This window comes from Nicotiana tomentosiformis, chromosome 8, assembly GCF_000390325.3.
Source record: "Nicotiana tomentosiformis chromosome 8, ASM39032v3, whole genome shotgun sequence".
Lineage (NCBI taxonomy): Eukaryota > Viridiplantae > Streptophyta > Magnoliopsida > Solanales > Solanaceae > Nicotiana > Nicotiana tomentosiformis.
This window is the reverse complement of record NC_090819.1, coordinates 5678502-5697032: the sequence shown is the minus strand read 5'-3', so window position 1 is coordinate 5697032 and position 18531 is coordinate 5678502. Positions and strand designations below refer to the sequence as shown.

The 18531-nt window shown below is 35.6% G+C and overlaps 1 protein-coding gene across 1 annotated transcript; it reads left to right on the top strand.

Annotated features, from left to right (window-relative positions):
* The first annotated feature begins 1005 nt into the window (after positions 1-1005).
* LOC104096631 (protochlorophyllide reductase-like) lies at positions 1006-4869 on the top strand. The gene is made up of 5 exons (XM_009603035.4): positions 1006-1213; positions 1446-1544; positions 2321-2846; positions 3345-3703; positions 4500-4869. The coding sequence occupies exons 1-5, from the start codon at positions 1160-1162 to the stop codon at positions 4653-4655; spliced, it is 1194 nt and encodes a 397-aa protein (XP_009601330.1). The 5' UTR covers positions 1006-1159; the 3' UTR covers positions 4656-4869.
* Positions 4870-18531: the final 13662 nt, after the last annotated feature.

Genomic DNA, 18531 nt, shown 5'->3' with positions numbered 1-18531 from the left:
GAAGCTAAGAGTGAATGAGTTCTGTTGTACTTGATGTTCATCTATGAGTAGATGTAGAAATGTATTTGTAAGAGTTTCTTCAACATTGACATCCTCCCCTCTTGTCCATTCCCGACTTGTTTGAGACTGAAACATAGTTATTGTCATTGTAGTAAAAATCAGTATAAAAATTTGAGTGAGATTTTGTAGAAGCACTAGATAATTAGTTTGTGAGGTGTGATAGTTGCTAGCTTTTGAAGCATGTATTCAAGAAAGTTAAGATGATTTTTAGCCGCCACTACAGCTACTATGCATCAATCCCAAATAAGTTCAAGTTGCTTCGTTTAAGATTTGTCTCAGTTTAATGTTATATGCTAAATAGTTTTATTTTAATTTTATTTTCTAAAATCTAATTTGTTCAGCTGTGACAATGCTAATTTTCAAAAGCAAGAAAAAACACCAATGTACTTCTCATAATTAAGTTACAGCCAAACTTTTTTTCTGCCCAATACCCATAATGAGGCCCATACTAATTTCAGTTCGCGCCGTGTAGGGCCAATTAAGGGGGAAGCGCTCCCGATCAAAATTTTTCCCTTCTTAAAACTTGAACCTGATACTTCTGATTATAATTTTAGGTTTTTATATTTTGAAACAATCTATTGAAGTAAGATTTTCTTCCAGAAAAACCTTTCTAAATTCAAAACAAAAGAAAAGCAGAGTGTTTTAATTTTTAAGAAGCATTTTTGGAACATTCCTAAAAATATTATCCCAATTGCATGGAGAGTTTAGCTGTCTTGTGTCTTCGGATTTTCCATGCTGAAACCCATACCTATGGAAGTAGATTGCTTTGGGCAGAGAGCCAAAATAAAATATCCTTTTTCTTGTATCTATCCAATGAGAAAAAAGTTCCAAAAATATCAGAGAAAATCTAAACCTTGAATTCTGATTGGTGGCTACAAATTGATGGGGCAGATACTTCCATAAAAAACTATCTTATCCAACCCCTACTTTCATATCCAAAATGACATTATTATTTTGTCTCAAATCACTGTTACAGCCATCATTTCCACTGTATATATATAAGTGACCAAACCATTGCAATATCAGTAGTTCAAGCACTCTTATTTTAATATCTTTAGCTGACTTTAGACCAACCCTTTTTCTTTTCTTGAACATTTTCATGGCTCTTCATGCTGCTGCTCTTGTTCCTTCTACTTTCTCCATTTCCAAAGAGGTAGTATTTTCCTTCCCATTTCGTCAAGAAAATCTGTTGTTCGGATTTTTCAAAAATGTTGCCGCGTCGGATCCTCCAAAACTAGTATATATTTGGAGGATCTGACACTGTGCGACAACATTTTTGAAGAGTCCGAGCAACGTAATACTTTGATCAGCTTGTATTTTAGTCTGCAATTGGAATCTGAAGCTACATTACTGATTCTTTCTTTTATCAATTTGTAATCTTGCAGGGGAAAGCTAGTGCAAACTTGAAGAATTCTAGTCTCTTTGGAGTTTCTCTCTCTGACTACACTAAATCTGATTTTGGCTCCTCTTCATTCAAAGTCAAGGTACCAAATGCAGCACATTGATACTCTCTAGCTCAATTTCATTCTAATTTCTATGTGATGATATGTAATAGACATGGATTTTATGATGTTAATTTGACACATATTACAATAGCGGTGGTGGAACAAGGTATTAAAGTAGTGATTGAAAAGTTAGTTTGACTGAGCAAACATCACAATAATTGCGAAATATGAGCAAAAAGGGCAGCCTAGTGCACAAGGCATCTTGGGTTAACGCAAGGTCCAGGGAAGTGACGCACCCTAAAGGGTGTGATGTAGACAGCCTATGGTTGCTTCCACGGCTCGAACCTTTGACCTATAGGTCACATGGAGACATCTTTATAGTTGCTCCAACGCTCCCCTTCTAATGGCTAAATACGAGCAACTTAATGAATTTGGACAATTTTTGAAAGCTGTATAGAAGTAGAATTGTCAAATATTTTACCCCAGGGCTTAGCTCTAGTGGTAAGAGCGCAGTGCGTAATGTGGTTTGAATCCTGCTGCATTCAGAATCCTACTATATAAATAGAAAAGGGTAGAAGGGTGGACCCATTATCCACCTAATTTTGGACCATACGCCATTGTCCCTTGGAAAATTCTCGGTTATAAAAAAGAATCAAATATTCTCTAACATCTCAAAATAGAAAAAAGTGTCATAAAGATTGGAATGAAGAGAGTATTATTATTCTATGTTAAAGTTTCATGTGAATCACTCCTAGAGTCCTTTTGTAGAAATAGCAAAAAAGTTTCAAATTTTACTGATATTTGATTTCTTACAGAGCCAAAGAAGATTGTCCAATGGAGCAGTAAGGGCAACAATGGTTGCATCTCCAGGCGTAACCACTAATTCTCCAGCAGGAAAGAAAACCTTAAGAAAAGGGTGTGCAATTGTCACTGGAGCCTCTTCAGGATTAGGCCTGGCCACAGCAAAAGCACTATCCGAGACCGGAAAATGGCATGTAATTATGGCTTGTAGGGACTTTTTAAAAGCTGAGAAAGCTGCAAAATCAGTTGGCATGCCTAAGGAGAATTACACCATCATGCATTTAGACCTCGCGTCGCTTGACAGCGTCCGCCAATTCGTCGATAACTTCCGGAGGTCTGGTCGCCCTCTTGATGTATTGGTTGCCAATGCAGCTGTGTACCAACCAACTGCTAAAGAGCCTTCATTTACAGCTGAAGGCTTTGAGATTAGTGTTGGCACTAACCACCTTGGACATTTCCTTCTTTCAAGATTGTTGCTTGATGACTTGAAGCAATCTGATTACCCTTCAAAAAGACTCATAATTGTTGGTTCAATTACAGGTAACTGAAACACTTAGCACATTGAGTATTACAATAGTTTCCCATAAGCACAATAGCGCTCTCACATATCTGCTATGCCCTTGCTTACAGAGGCGGATCCAGAATTTAAAATCTATGGTTTCAACCTTAACTTTTAGCATTGATCTCGTTGGTTTAAACCTATCATTTGCTGCAAATTTAATGAACTTTTACACAAAAACTTATATTGTGTGTAGAAAGTACTAGGTTCGGATGAACCTGGTAACGCCACTCTACATCTACCCCTGCTTGCCTATTGCCTTATCCCTTACTAAGAAACTAATCTTAATAGAAGCCCTTCTTTGTCAAAGCCACTTTCTTCCTTCTTGTTTTAGTGAAATACGCTCTCTTTTAGCTGGTTCCGCCTTATCTATTCATCTATTTTCTCAAATGGATATTAAGGGATCTCTCTTGTATATAGACTTGTTTGTACTCTTTTTCGTGGGAGACTAACTTTTCTTGACTAAAATCATATGACAGGAAACACGAATACTTTGGCTGGAAATGTACCTCCAAAGGCAAATCTTGGTGACTTGAGGGGTATGGCCGGGGGTTTAAATGGAATTAACAGTTCAGCGATGATCGATGGTGGGGAATTCGACGGTGCAAAAGCGTACAAAGACAGCAAAGTCTGTAACATGCTCACTATGCAGGAATTCCATCGTCGATACCACGAAGAAACTGGCATTACATTTGCCTCTCTTTACCCTGGCTGCATTGCAACAACAGGGCTATTCAGAGAGCACATTCCCTTGTTTAGGCTCCTTTTCCCTCCATTCCAGCAGTATATTACTAAGGGATTTGTCTCTGAGACTGAAGCTGGAAAGAGGCTTGCTCAGGTAACAATAATTATTAGTACTAATAAATATAGTGACAGCCAACCTTGTCAACATATAAGATGCATTTATCTAACTCTTAGTTTTGGACCTGAATAGAACAGAATGAATATAGATCATTTATATAGCTAAGCAGGGACTGAGCTACAGCCTGCTGAAGGATGATCAGTTGAACGCCCTTGCCGAAAAATTATTTATATCGGTCAAGTATCACTTTCACACAGGACATGACATGACATCCCAGTGCACAAGGCATCCTGCGTTCACACAGGGTTCGGGGAAGGGCCGCACCTCAAAGGGTGTGATGTAGTCAGCCTACCTTAATGCAAGCATTAGTGGTTCCTCGACTCGAACCCGTGACCTATAGGTCATATGGAGGCAAATTTACTTTTGCTCCAAGACTCCCCTTCATCAAATATCACTTTCACACATATATGTTAAATCTTGAATACCCTCAGCGAAATTGCTGACTTCGCCATTGACTAGTTTGGGATTGAGAAATAGTTGATTGACGGATGCATTTATTCTAATTCAGTTTTGGTCTTCAATAGAACGGAATTAATATAGATGACTCAAATAACCACCCTTCGCCTGAAGATTATACTATGTATATAGGTCAAATATTACTACTTTTATACATATATATACTAACTCTTGAACACCCTTAGAAAAATTTCAGACTTTTTTCACTGTAGTTTAGGCTGAGTAGCTTGAGATTGAGACGTAGTTGATTGACTGATAGCTAACTCTTGGTTTGCAAATCTTTAACATAAGCTATTCTTTTATTTATCTTATGCAGGTTGTAAGTGATCCAAGCCTGACTAAATCAGGTGTGTACTGGAGCTGGAACAAAGATTCAGCTTCTTTTGAGAACCAGTTGTCTGAAGAAGCCAGTGATGCAGAGAAAGCACGTAAAGTATGGGAAATCAGTGAGAAGCTTGTCGGTTTGGCTTAAATTTTGGGACTAACCTTAACCATTGCCAAGGCAAACAAGAAAAGAAGAGTTGATGAGTGAGAATTTGAATCGGAATTTCTAGGTTGTTGTAAAGAGAACTGTCACTTTAGTTAGGATTGAAAATAAATGTCAGTCACCTTGTTATTTTCTGATGGAAAATGTCACTAATTCATGTTGAAGTTAAGTGAAGTGATGGCTCATGAGCATTGTTAGACATCAGGAGCATGGAGTTTGCAATTCAACTTCTCTACTTAACTCTAGCAATTAAACTCGGAGGTCACGGGTTCGAGCCGTGGTAACAGTCTCTTGCAGAAATGTAGGATAAGACAGCGTACAATAAACCCTTGTGGTCTGGCCCTTCTCCGGACCCCGCGTATAGCGAAAACTTAGTGCACCGGGCTGCCCACACACTTATATTAAGCAGCAACAATGATAAAGTTGTCTCTGTATGACCTATAGGTCACGGGTTCGAGCCGTGGAATCAACCATTGATACTTGCATCATAGTAGGCTGCCTACACCACACCCTTCCCGAACAGGCGTGTGCACCGGACTACCCTTATATTAAACAGCAGGACTTGAAAATGAATCAATCAACTAGGCCTCAATCCGAACTACTTGGGTTCTGCTCTATATCAATCATCCGCTTTACTTGCGGCCCTATTCATTTCAATACACCTAAGTTAAAATGCCATCTCAAGAATTATGTATTTGGTTAGTGATACTATCTTTGCATTTTCAGTGTATATAACTAAATTCATATTTAAACTGATAGTATAGTAATGAAGCAAGGAAGTGCAGTCAAGACGAATATATGATCTTCCCAAGAACAAGTTAATATAATCCACAAATTAAGCAACCTTCCAACATAAAGTCCTATTAATCCAAAATTGTTTGACTTGATTAGAAATCATAACAAAAGAAAAGCGACTATTGATTTCAAATGTACGAGATGTATCAACTTTTAAGCCCCCTAATGTGTACTATGATAGTATTATAATCCAAATAATTATATACCTTTTGTTTGGGTATTAATTATAGTAATCTCATAAATACTAACTCGTTTAATCTTGTCAAAATTTGAATGATTAGTTGAGTTAACATTCATTGAAACGTCAAATTAAGTGTAACCCAAATCAACCGGTGAAATTCAAAAATAGCCAAATTTACTAGTGGTAATTGAAAAATAGCCACAGTTTCAAAAGTAATCGAAACTTAGCCACTTTTCATTTAAAGATAAATCTGAACGAAAACACTGTTCAAAATTCGAAAAATATTCCAGCATATTATATTGGAGTTCCAGCATAATATACTGAAAGTTAATACACATGTGCTCCAATCTCCAGTATATTATACTGGAACTTTCCGTGTTGAAACAAAATAGTGGCTATTTTTCAATGACTTTGCAAATGCTGGCTATTTTTCAATTACCAGTCCGAAAACTGACTAGCTCGCGCTATTTTCACCAAATCAACTCATTAGAGATGTTGCAATAACTTGGGCCATATTATTGGCCCAACTCAACCTGTAGAAGCGTAAAGGAACGAAATATGGGGATTTAGTTCTGGAATTTTTCTAAAACAAAGTAAGGAAAATGTAATTATGGCCAATATTTTGGCTAATAGAGTCCATCTCACATAAGTATAAGCATCTTTGCAAAGTGTAGACTTTGTTGGCAATATTTTTTGGGACTCAAAAATATTGCATTGTATGATGGACATCATTTGCATAAGTTGTATCTCTTCTTTTACACCTAAGAGGCCAAGACTTTTTTGGTTATAAAAGGGAAGGCCATTAGTTCATTTTAGACACACCAACAAGACTTGAGTCTTCATTTATTGTTTCTTCCTTTCCTCCTTTATTAAGAGTATTTTGTATAAGAGTTAGTGTTGGGAAGCACTTGTGTGAACCCTTTCTTTGGAGTGATCTTGTGAGATTATTTTCTTAGGGTATTTGGGATTAATTATAGTGTTTACTCTAATTTTGTACTCTCTTTTGTACTCTTGTTGGTAAAGTGAAATTACTTTTCTCTGCTTGTGGACTTAGGTCACTTTGACCGAACCACGTTAAATTTGTGTCTTCTTTCTATGCTTTAATTGTCGTTGTTATCAACTTTTATTGTCTTTGTTATTGTCATTATACCGTTGTTTGGCTAAATTTTGCACTACCCGGATTTCCGATCCTAATAAATTGGTATCAGAGCCAGATCTAACCGGGTTTATTTCAATAGCCAATATGACTTTAACAAAGACTTATGTTGAGAAATTTGATTGAAGTGCAAACTTCGTAATGTGACAATTAAAGATGGAAGCTATCCTAATTTAGGATGGCTTAGATTTGGCGCTGCAAGGAAAGGAGAAGAAGCCGGATAAAATGACGGATGAGGAGTTTGCCGTCATAGACAAAAGGGCAAAAGCAGGTATCATTTTAAATCTCTTAAATGAGGTTTTACATGAAGTTTCTGTAGAAATCACAACTAAAGGCATGTGGGAAAAATTGAAAACCTTATATATGAAGGGGCGGTGAAAAATAGACTTTACCTTAAGCAAAAGCTTTATACAATTTGTATGGGTGAAGGTACCTCTATTCTCTCTCATCTTGACACCTTTGATTCCATTCTTATGGATTTGAGTAATATAGATGCTGAAATTAAAGATGAGGATCAAGCCGTGTTATTGATTTGTTCTCTACCCCCATCTTTTAAGCATATAAGAGATACTATACTTTATGCAAAGGATAATATCTCTTATAAGGATATTAAATCTATCTTAAAATCAAAAGAACAGATAGATAGTGATATTACTAGGGAAGTTAGTGGAACTCAAACGGAAGTTGACTTGTTTGTTAGGGGCAAATCCGACTCAAAATCCAAATACAATAATTTAGAGTGTTGTTATTATCATATGAAATGTCACATTATCTGTGAATGTTATAAACTGAAAAATAAAGAAAAACATAAAGAAAGAAAAAATGAGCACAAAAATATTGACACCGCCGAAGCTAGTGTAGCAACTGATGAGATTGAGGGAACTATATTTTTAGCAACTGAAACTAGTTTCAGATTAGACAATGAGTGAATTTTAGATTCCGGTTGTTCGTATCATATGTGTCCTAGCAAGGACTTATTTTCTACATATGATTCAGTTGCAGGTAGAGTTGTCCAATTGGATAACAATGCTACTTGTAACATTATTGGCAAAGGTACAATTCAGATCATAATGCACGATGGTGTGGTGAGAATTCTCACCGATATTAGATATGTTCCTGAGTTGAAGAAAAATCTCATATCTTTGGGCACTTTAGAATCCCTTGGGTGCAAATTCACTGGTGAAGGTGGAGTTCTGAAAATATTTCAAGGTGTTCTTGTGATCATGAAAGCATACAGATCTGGTTCGTTGTATACTTTATTGGGCTCCACTGTTATATGCCAATACTACAGTTTCGGTATCAGACAACTTGTCTGATTTTGATGGTATTAAATTTTGACATATGCCCATTAGGGCTTTTGCGGAGAAGGTGGAACAAACTTACTATATTAGCCAAAATTAGGTCAAGGTGGAGATTTGTAATTATGACCAATATTTTGGCTAATGGAGTCCATCTCACATAAACATACGTATCTTTGCAAAGTGTAGACTTTGTTGGCAATATTCTTTGGGACCCAAAAATATTGCATTGTATAATGGACATCATTTGCACAAGTTGTATCTCTTCTTTTACACCTAAGATGCCAAGACTTTTTTGGCTATAAAAGGGAAGGCCATTAGTTCATTTTAGACACACCAACAAGACTTGAGTCTTCATTTCTTGTTTCTTCTTTTCCTCCTTTATTAAGAGTATTTTGTATGAGAGTTAGTGTTGGGAAGCACTTGTGAACCCTTTCTTTGGAGTGATCTTGTGAGGTTATTCTCTTAGGGTATTTGGGATTAATTAGAGTGTTTACTCTAATTTTATATTCTCTTTTGTACTCTTGTTGGTATAGTGAAATTACTCCTCTCCGTTTGTGGACGTAGGTCACTTTGACCGAACCACGTTAAATTTATGTCTTCTTTATATGATTTAATTGACATTGTTATCAACTTTCATTGTCTTTGTTACTGTCATTATACCGTTGTTTGACTAAATTCCACACTACCCGGATTCCCGATCCAAACAGAAAAGATCGGCAAAAGCTCTTAAATTTTGGATTTATTTGAGTTGAACAGATAATGACCAGTTCTCAGCTCACCTTAACTCAATTCATTTGAAACCAAGAAAACTTTGGATGATCAAATCGGGTCATAAAACTTTCGTATTTCATTTTTAACTCGTCCATATTTGATCCAACTTAAGATTTGATTTCGTAACCAAGTTTTTGCCTAATTAATTTATGACAGATGTATAAAAGAATAAATACATAACATGGTTTATACACACCATTAAATGGCATATATAGTTTTACTATATATATATATACATCAGTACGTTATGCCCAACTGAAGCAGTTGAATTCAAACACATTTTGTTGGTGTTTCAGCTTGTTATTATCAGGTGCCAAAGGCGCTCACAACACCGTTATCTATTAATTTACTGCATGATGTTAATTAACAACAATTGAACATGAATTTGTTAAAAAATAACAATGGGATAGAAGTATACTCTATTACTCTTATTCATGTGTATTGTTACTATGGAAAATCTAAGATTTAAAGTTTATAGATTCCTAAAACGACATCGAGTTATTTATACAATAATAATTGAATATAATCAAATATTTATATATATTTAATAAATTTCTTAATATAAATATAAAATTTAAACAAAAATTACTTTGTTCACGGGAATCCATAAAGTTAAGGCTACAATATGCATTTGATCTTTAACAAATAGTAATAAATATTGGGCCACTAAAGTTCTAACATATCCAAATTTTTTGATCTGCCTATTAGTATTGGCTGCTAGTTTGGTTTATATTAAAAGATTGAAAAGAGAGAATAGATAAGCTTTTGCGCATTTCTATGTACCCAATTCAAGTATGGAAGTACACAAGATAGGTACTTTAATCTTCTGCCATAATTCATTATATTGGCATCCCATACTGTCTGAAACTTTGGCCTGCTTATCCCTCTCACATGTGAAACGTACGGCATTTATTTTCTTGGACAGACCCAAAGACAATGACAGCTTACCTACCATCACCAAAATAATTAAGGTAATTAACCACATGGTTAGCCATCTTAATTAGCTGCAGCCGTCAACCTAGTTCACTTATTTTAAGCTTCTTTTTGGTCAAAAGTATTTTTTTTGTTGTAAAAATTGCTTTTCTTTTTTCGAAAGTTAAGGTGTTTGATTAATCTTTTAGATGGAAAAAATATTTTTGAGTAGAAGTAGATAATTTTTTTCTAAATTAAAAGTACTTTTTCGAATAGCACTTTTGCAGAAAGTACACTTAAAAATATTTTTAAAAGTTTGGCCGAATACTAATTAATACTCAAAAATATTTTTTAAATTAATTAGTCAAATACAAACTGTTTCTTACCTAGGGCGTATTTATAGGTAAATATATGGGGCACATGAATTCATGGACTCTCTGCCAAACTAGGTATTTTATGTACATATTTTTTTGAATTGGTGTAATATTATCTGTTGGCACTCATGCTCAAAGAAGCTAAATGGTGCACTATTGAATGTTAAGTTATTTACCTTGAGGAGTATGAATCAAATCTCACTTAATATTTTTTTCTCATTTGTTTAGTGATGCACTCATGTTATAAAAATTCTAGATGCGCCTCTTCTCCTCACTAATTAATTATATTAAACGATTAGCTCATCCTTATTTATCAACTGACTAGTTAAAATACAACACGTAACCAACATAAATAGAGGCGGAACTAGAAATTAAAGTTTGTAAGTTCTAAACTTACTGCTGAATCCATAATCGTTTTAGTTACTGTATTCACAATTAAATATATATGCATATTTAATGAATTTTATAATATAAATAATAAATTTATGTAAAAGCTATTGGGTTCATTCGAACATGCAGCTAATACTCTCCCTCTGCCCTAGCTAGATGTATAACATCTTTTCTAAATCGGCAAATTAAGAAGTAAGAATTTCCATGTGCAATATCTTGTATGTTTTTGTCTGCAACGCCGAGTAACATGGATTATACGAAAACCGAATACGTATGTCTACGTAGTCAAACAAAATGGCTTTTGTTTGAATCTTTAAAGTTTAAACTGTCCCTACCCCCTTTCAAATTCAACTAATTTAAAGCAAAAAAAGAGAGAAGAAGATAGTATTGGAAACGTTGTTTTCTACCGTTTCTGTATTCGAAAAGACAAAAAAGGATCTGTTTTTCCATACTTAGAACAGTATTGAACTGTACATATGCATGCATGTTGCTGCCTACTAGATCCAATAAGAATCAAGACATGCAAATTAAGGAAATGAATGAATAACTAGATGAAGAGCCGTATAAATTTAGGCTACGACTTTAAATTTTAAAAAAAAGGATTTAAGAGGGGCGGAGCTAGAAGCCCGTATGCTTGTTCGATCGAATCCAATAACTTTTGCTCAAATAAGATATTTGTGTTAAAAAATTATTAAATATGTAAAATATATAAATTAGAACTCATATTAGCACTTAAAAGTCGTCGTTCTAAAATTCAAATTGAACTCATAAATTAAAATCTTGGCTCCACCTCTTTTAAGTTATATATGTAGATCATGCACATTATTAGTGATAACTTATGATATTTATTAGGTTAGTTTTTATTTTTATCAAGTTAATTAACGGCTAATATCATAAAGATTTACTTGTTATCAACTTATAATGATGTGATCGTATAAATATTTTTTTTTCGTCGCACTATAAAATTTAAACTCACTAAAGTATCATGATAATAATCCTTGTAGTTAAGAATGTACTTTCACCCTGAGCTGTCATCACAATCTGCTTCAACAGCGTCTACAGTCTTAATTACAAGTGGAATCTTTTCTTTGTTTAATTCGTATATAATATTGAAATAAGACATCGAGTGAGTTAAATTATCAAAGCTAAAAAAATATGAAAAAGGGAAATTATTGTGCACAGTTAGCCATTAATTAAAGATATCTTTACTCTTTAATTAACCACTGTTTAGAATATATTTACTCTTTAGCCAGTGCTTAATAAATTTTTACCCGCTCGGACGAAAATACCTGTCACGACCCAAAATCCCACCACAAGCGTCGTGATGATACCTAGTCTCTAAGACTAGGTAAGCCAATTTTCATTACATTTCGAAGTCATTTTTTATATTATAAACGAAACCAACAACGGAAATAATTATAACAACCTCCCAAGACTCGTAGTACTGAGTCACGAACTCTAACATAATACATGAAATGATCTCAATGATCGAATACTCAAATATTGTTTGATTAAAAATTAACAGTACAAAAAAATTAACAGACTCCAAGGGACTGCGACGACCAAGCAACTCTACCTTGAATCTTTGCGATCACACTCTAACTCTGTCCAGGTCCGATACCTCCAATACCTGGCTCTGCACAAAAATATGCAGAAGTGTAGTATGAGTACACCACGGTCGGTACCCAGTAAGTATCAAGACTAACCTCAGTGGAGTAGAGACGAGGTACAGTCAAGACACTCACTAGTCAAATAACTTGTACAATATAGCAGTATACAATAATACTAGAAAACAACTAGCAATGATAACAACAAACTCAACCAGTGATATAACAACAAGGCAATAAGAACATCATAATTATTACTCAGGGGAATAAGGAACACAAGTACAATCAACAAGTCAAGTCCTTCAAATATAAATCCTTCACATATTATTCTTTAAGATAAAATATCTTTCGAATATACTTCTTTTGAATAATTATCTTTCAAATATAATTCTTTTCAATAAATATATTTTCAAGTAAAAGTCACCATGTGACACCTCATTTCACAATCATAAAAATTACGGGTCTCAGCCCACTTTCATATTTTCCACGGCACCTCGTGCCCATATTTCTATCACCATCACACCGACAACTCACGTGTCAATAATAAAATCATCATATTTTTATCCGGCACCTCATGCCCATATTATTTTTATAACTGCACGGACAACTCACGTACCAAAATATCAATATATATAAGATCCGCATGATCAATTTATTTTCAATAAAGTAAGGTTAAAAATCTTTAAATCAAGTAAGAAATCAACAAAAAGATAAGTTTATTTTAGAAATCGTTTGAGTGAGGAAAAATGACATTTCCATTAAAATAAAGTATCACCTAAACTACTGATTTGGATATAGAATTTATTAAATTAAACATACTGAAAAAATTTTCTTTTATTTAAAACAACTCAATCATCAAAAACAAGTACAACCGAAAAATACAAATCCTCAAAGTCTTGTACGAAAAAGTCAAGGTCAACACAATACATAAAAAAAAATACAAAACACTTAATATTAAGTCAAATAATACATCACAAAAAATACAAGAATTTACAAATTATGGAAAAATAAAATAACCAAAGGCAAGTGCATCCATAAAAAATATCAACAAAAGGGCACTCCCGAAGTACCGCCTAGTAGTCCCAAAAGTAAATATGCAAGACATGGGGAATCTCCCGAGGTACCGCCTCGTAGTCCCAAAAGTAAATATGCAGGGGGAATCTCCCGGAATACCGTTCCGTAGTCCTAAAGTAAATGTGCAGGGGAATCTCCCGGAATACCGTTCCGTAATCCCAAAAGTAAATGTGCAGGGGAATCTCCCGGAATACCGTTCCGTAGTCCCAAAGTAAATGTGCAGGGCAGGGGGATCTCCCGGAATACCGTTTCGTAGTCCCAAAGTAAATATGATTTCAACAACTGCACATCAAGTGCTCACATATCACAACTTGCCACATAAATTAACAATACATCATTTTTCACAATAAGGAACCCATGGCTCGACCATAATATGTACAAAATCTTTACAAAATATATTTCACATAAATTCAAGGTGGCAATCACACCAAATCATCATATAGAAAAAATTTCAACAAACAAGGACCTAGGCATGACAAATAGAGGATTTAATAAGTGCCAATAATTTCCAATTTAATACATAAGGGCATCTAATGATTTTTAATCAATGAAATTCGCACATATAAATCAAGTACATACTCGTCACCTCGCGTACATGGTTTTCAATTACACAATTTGCACATAAGACTCAATGCCTAAGGGAAAATTTTCTCACTCGAGGTTAAGCAAGATACTTACTTTTTTGAAGTTAGGCCGATATTTCAAAATCGCCTTCTTGCTTGAATTGACCTTCGTCCAATCTTTCTTGAGCCTTCCTTACATTACTACGAGGTTTCAAAAATTCTAGCAACTTCAATCTATTTAGAAGCATAACAAAAGTGGACCATAATTAGGAAGATTTTCATGGTTTCAGCTCATTTGAGCATTTTATCAAACACTAGGTGTACAAATTTGGTTACAAGGTTCTTTTACAAGATTTCCTTCATTCCAAAACCCAATCTTTACTTATTTGATCTCAAAAATCTTCCCACAAACCTTATTGGTACAAGCATATATACATAATACTCTTACACCCAAGAATCATACCGCCAATCACCAATCTTTTACCCCAAACTCGAAATTGAAGACTAGGAGTTGAATCTTATCTCTTTGATGAAGATCTTGTGATTAGCTTCCTTGATTCTTGAAGATTGGATGATTAGAATGTTAGGTTCCCTCCTTCTCTCTCTAAAATGCTCTTATCTCTCTCTAAAACTTTCAGAAAAATACCCCAAAATAAACCCCGAAGCCTATTTATCAAAATGAGGTCGGGTTATGAAAATAGAAAAATTAACCCTCCAGAAGCAGGTCTGCGGTCGCATAATGGACCGCAGAATGGGTATGCTGGCCGCAAATCTGATCGCAAAATCGGTGCCCAGAACTGGGCTCTTCTGGTCCATTCTGCGACCAGTTTGCGGTCGCAGAAGCAGTTTTGCTATCGCATAACTATTTTGCGATCTTATAATTGGTCACAGAATTGTATTTTTCCAGCCTTTGGTAATGTGGTCATAACTTCTTGTAGAAATGTCTGAATGATGAACGGTTTGAAGCGTTGGAAACTAGACACATAGACCTTTAGTTTTATAGGTAATACACTATATAACTATTCATATCGAGAGAGGTATGCTCATTTGAAGTTAGATCTTGTGCGAACTCACTTGAAACTTAGTCTATTATGAAATTTCCAAATTCAACATTCGATGCCGAAACCTATCGAATCAAGTTCGATTGACCTCAAATTTTGCACACAAGTCATAAGTGACATAATGGACCTATTACAATTTCCAGAATTGGATTCCGACCTCGTTATAAAAAATTCAACCTTCGATCAAACTTTTCGAAAATCGTCTATTTTCCAACGTTCGCCAAAATGCGTCGAATTGTCCTACGGACTTCCAAATCCGAATCCGAACACGCGCCTAAGTCCAAAATCATCATACGAAGCTATTGACATCATCAAAATTCTATTCCGAGGTCGTTTGCTCAAAAGTGAACTCTTTGGTCAACTCTTTCCATTTAAGCTTCAAAATGATAATTTCTCTTTCAATTAAATTCTAAATCTTCCGAAAATCAAACTCGACCATACCGTGGGTCATAATACATATTATGAAGTTGCCCGGGACCTTAAGTCGTTGAACGGGGTATTAATTCTTAAAACAACAAGTCGGGTCGTTACATTCTCCACCTCTTAAACATACGTTCGTCCTCGAACGTGCCAAGAATCTTTCTGAGGACTTTAAATTACTGAGTGTATTTTTACACACATATTTGTGGGTGATTCTATGTTCCCGCAATTTAACACGGGTCCGACGATACCATCTCAATTGAGATTATTTCTTTTCTCCATTCTTATAAGCTTTAAAGCAAATTCCCTAACTCTCCAATCATTTCCATAAGGCCTGATTTTCACTTTGACACACGGAATTAGTCTCAACTGGCTATAGTAACTCGTGCCTACGCACACATCAACTTTTTTGATAGTGTTGAAGTACTTCAAAATTTTTTCGTGTTGCTACATTCTTCCCCGCTTAGGATCATTCGCCCTCAAACACATAACATATTTATCTCTTCCTTTGCAAATCTCAATCCTCCAAATTTCACTAACTCCCAAATTTTTCAGAAATTTCGGTAGAGTCTCCCCTGTAATTGGGCCTATCCACCTGCCAGAATAATACCAAAACCACTCCTAACAACACATCCACAACACAACAAAATACCACAAGGTATATATCAATAATACCAATCTCAGCATTACAAGTACTGTATTATCATAATGATATCAGGACATGAAGCACATCATATGTATGCTCATCACCACATCTCTGTCTTAAAAAAGTTATTCATAATTAATTCCAGCATCATCAATTAATCTCATATTAAGTACCACCTCATTTCGAATTTTCACAACACCGACAACAGAATGTGAGGCATGAAGACCTCGTGATTGCTTACTCGGATTGATGAGTCACATTTAACGTCACCTGGGCACTCATCTCATAGGTTAAAACTCAATGTTTACCACACGAAAATGATTGAATATGCAGAGAACAATACACAAGAATTATCAGATAAGCCTAACAGGCATGACTTACTATTAATATTATTGTACAATTAAATTTCACAAAAGGAGAATTTTAAACTCGTAAACATTTCACCACAAGGACCTCGTCCATATATAGCTTCCACCGCGGCTTGTAGCCCGGTTTAAATATTTCACATCATATAAAAATGCGAGGATCTCGTCCTCAACTCCGAATCACAAGTATTTTGCACATTGAGCCAATTAAAATTTTCAATTTCCTTTCTTTCTTCTTTTCAATATATTTCATAAACAATTTTCACAACATATAATGAACCTTCATACAGGTAGGGCATATAATTCATAAAATTGAAATCAATTATTCCGAAATCACATCAAAACTCACAGTAGTGAGAAATAAAAAAGTCACGTTTGGACTTATAGCCCTAAATGATGTACACAATAAAAATGATAGACACGGGCTAACATCATCAAACCTCCCAACACAGATACACATATGAGTGGTTCACAAATTTTCGAAGCTTACCCATAAGGAGAGCATAATAGGAGGACTCACCTCAATATTCGGATCCGAAGCAAACTAAGGGAAAATACCCCTTTATAACAAATCAGGATCGTACCTGTAACGACACCATCTGGTGTATTGGGCTCAGCCAAATCATAGCAATTATATCAACGGATCGGGCCTCCACCTCTTAGGCGCCCACTAGCCGCCCGTCCTCCGCCTCTAACTGACTGTGCATGTGGAGTATTAACTGGAATAAAGCTTGTAGCTGGAGGGCTCTGATGAAATCTACCCCTCCAAAGTCTGGGACAATCTCTCATGATGTGCCTAGTGTCACCACACTCATAACAACTTATATGAGGGTTCGGCTGCTCACACTGAGTCTGTGCCGGATAACTGGAATAACCATTATAGGAACCCCATGCTGGTGGTGCATTAAAGAACTTACTGGAATACCCCGAGTATTCTGAAATTATTTTCATGACCCCGTTGATACTGAAATGTAGAATTATTAACGACGCGGGGATACCGCAAGTCCCAGCATCATCCCATACCAATCTCAGCTCTTAATCATAAACAGGTTTTGGAGAACCTTTCAATACCACATAAATACATCTCAGGCCGAATCTCATATAACACATGACCCCTCAATCTGATCGTTGATAGAGGACTCCCTCACTTGGCGCGAAGCCATAGGGTATATTCTGACGATCTACAGTACTAACCTTCATCGCTCGTAGGACACCGGTCATAAGACACCTCAAGCTATTTATTTGGCGCATACCATCCTCGTGATAGTTAAACTCGCTTCCTCCAGTGCCTTTGTTGCGTATGTACCCTTAGCTAAATAGAAATCCCATACGAACTATATAGTCTCTAATACCACCAACTATTTCAGATCTACATCCACCCCGTGACCCTACCACAATTGTGATGATTAGGCAATTAATTAAACCTTCTTAATATCATACTTATCAACCAGATATCAGAATCTGCTGCACCTTAATGTGCACAACTGAATGATCTCTTAATACTTCTGTATCCTCGATCTGGACGACATGTTGTAATAATGGTTGAGCACTCTGGGCCCCTTAAAACCCCTCTATAGTATCACAAACTGTTGGCGCATAGTTGACACCGAGTGCGCAATTTCATACACGAGTGGATGCAAAAGAACATAAGATATATACTTTAAGCTGAATAAATGTCGCACGATAAGGAATGAAAGAAGTAAAATTTCCTAACAGTTCTATAGCCTCTCGAAGATAAGTAAATACGTCTCCGTACCGATCCGCAAGACTCTACTAAACTCATTCGTGACTCGTAGAACCTATGAATCTAGAGCTCTGATACCAACTTGTCAAAACCCAAAATCCCACCACAAGCGTCGTGATGGCACCTAGTATCTAAGACTAGGTAAGCCGATTTTCATTATATTTCGAAGTCATTTTTTTTTAATTCTAAACGAAACCAACAACGGAAATAATTATAACAACCTCCCAAGACTGGTAGTACTGAGTCACGAACTCTAACATAATACATGAAATGATCTCAATGATCGAATACTCAAATATTGTTTGATTAAAAATTAACAGTACAAAAAAATGAACAGACTCCAAGGGACTGCGATGACCAAGCAACTCTACCTTGAATCTTTGCGATCACAATCTAACTATGTCCAGGTCCGATACCTCCAATACCTGGCTCTGCACAAAAATGTGCAGAAGTGTAGTATGAGTACTCCACGGTCGGTACCCAGTAAGTATCAAGACTAAC

Coding starts and splice junctions, on each gene's coding strand:
- LOC104096631 (XM_009603035.4), top strand. CDS start 1,160: ATGGCTCTTCATGCTGCTGCTCTTGTTCCTTCTACTTTCTCCATTTCC. Junction 1,214..1,445: donor CTTTCTCCATTTCCAAAGAG/GTAGTATTTTCC, acceptor GTAATCTTGCAG/GGGAAAGCTAGTGCAAACTT. Junction 1,545..2,320: donor CCTCTTCATTCAAAGTCAAG/GTACCAAATGCA, acceptor GATTTCTTACAG/AGCCAAAGAAGATTGTCCAA.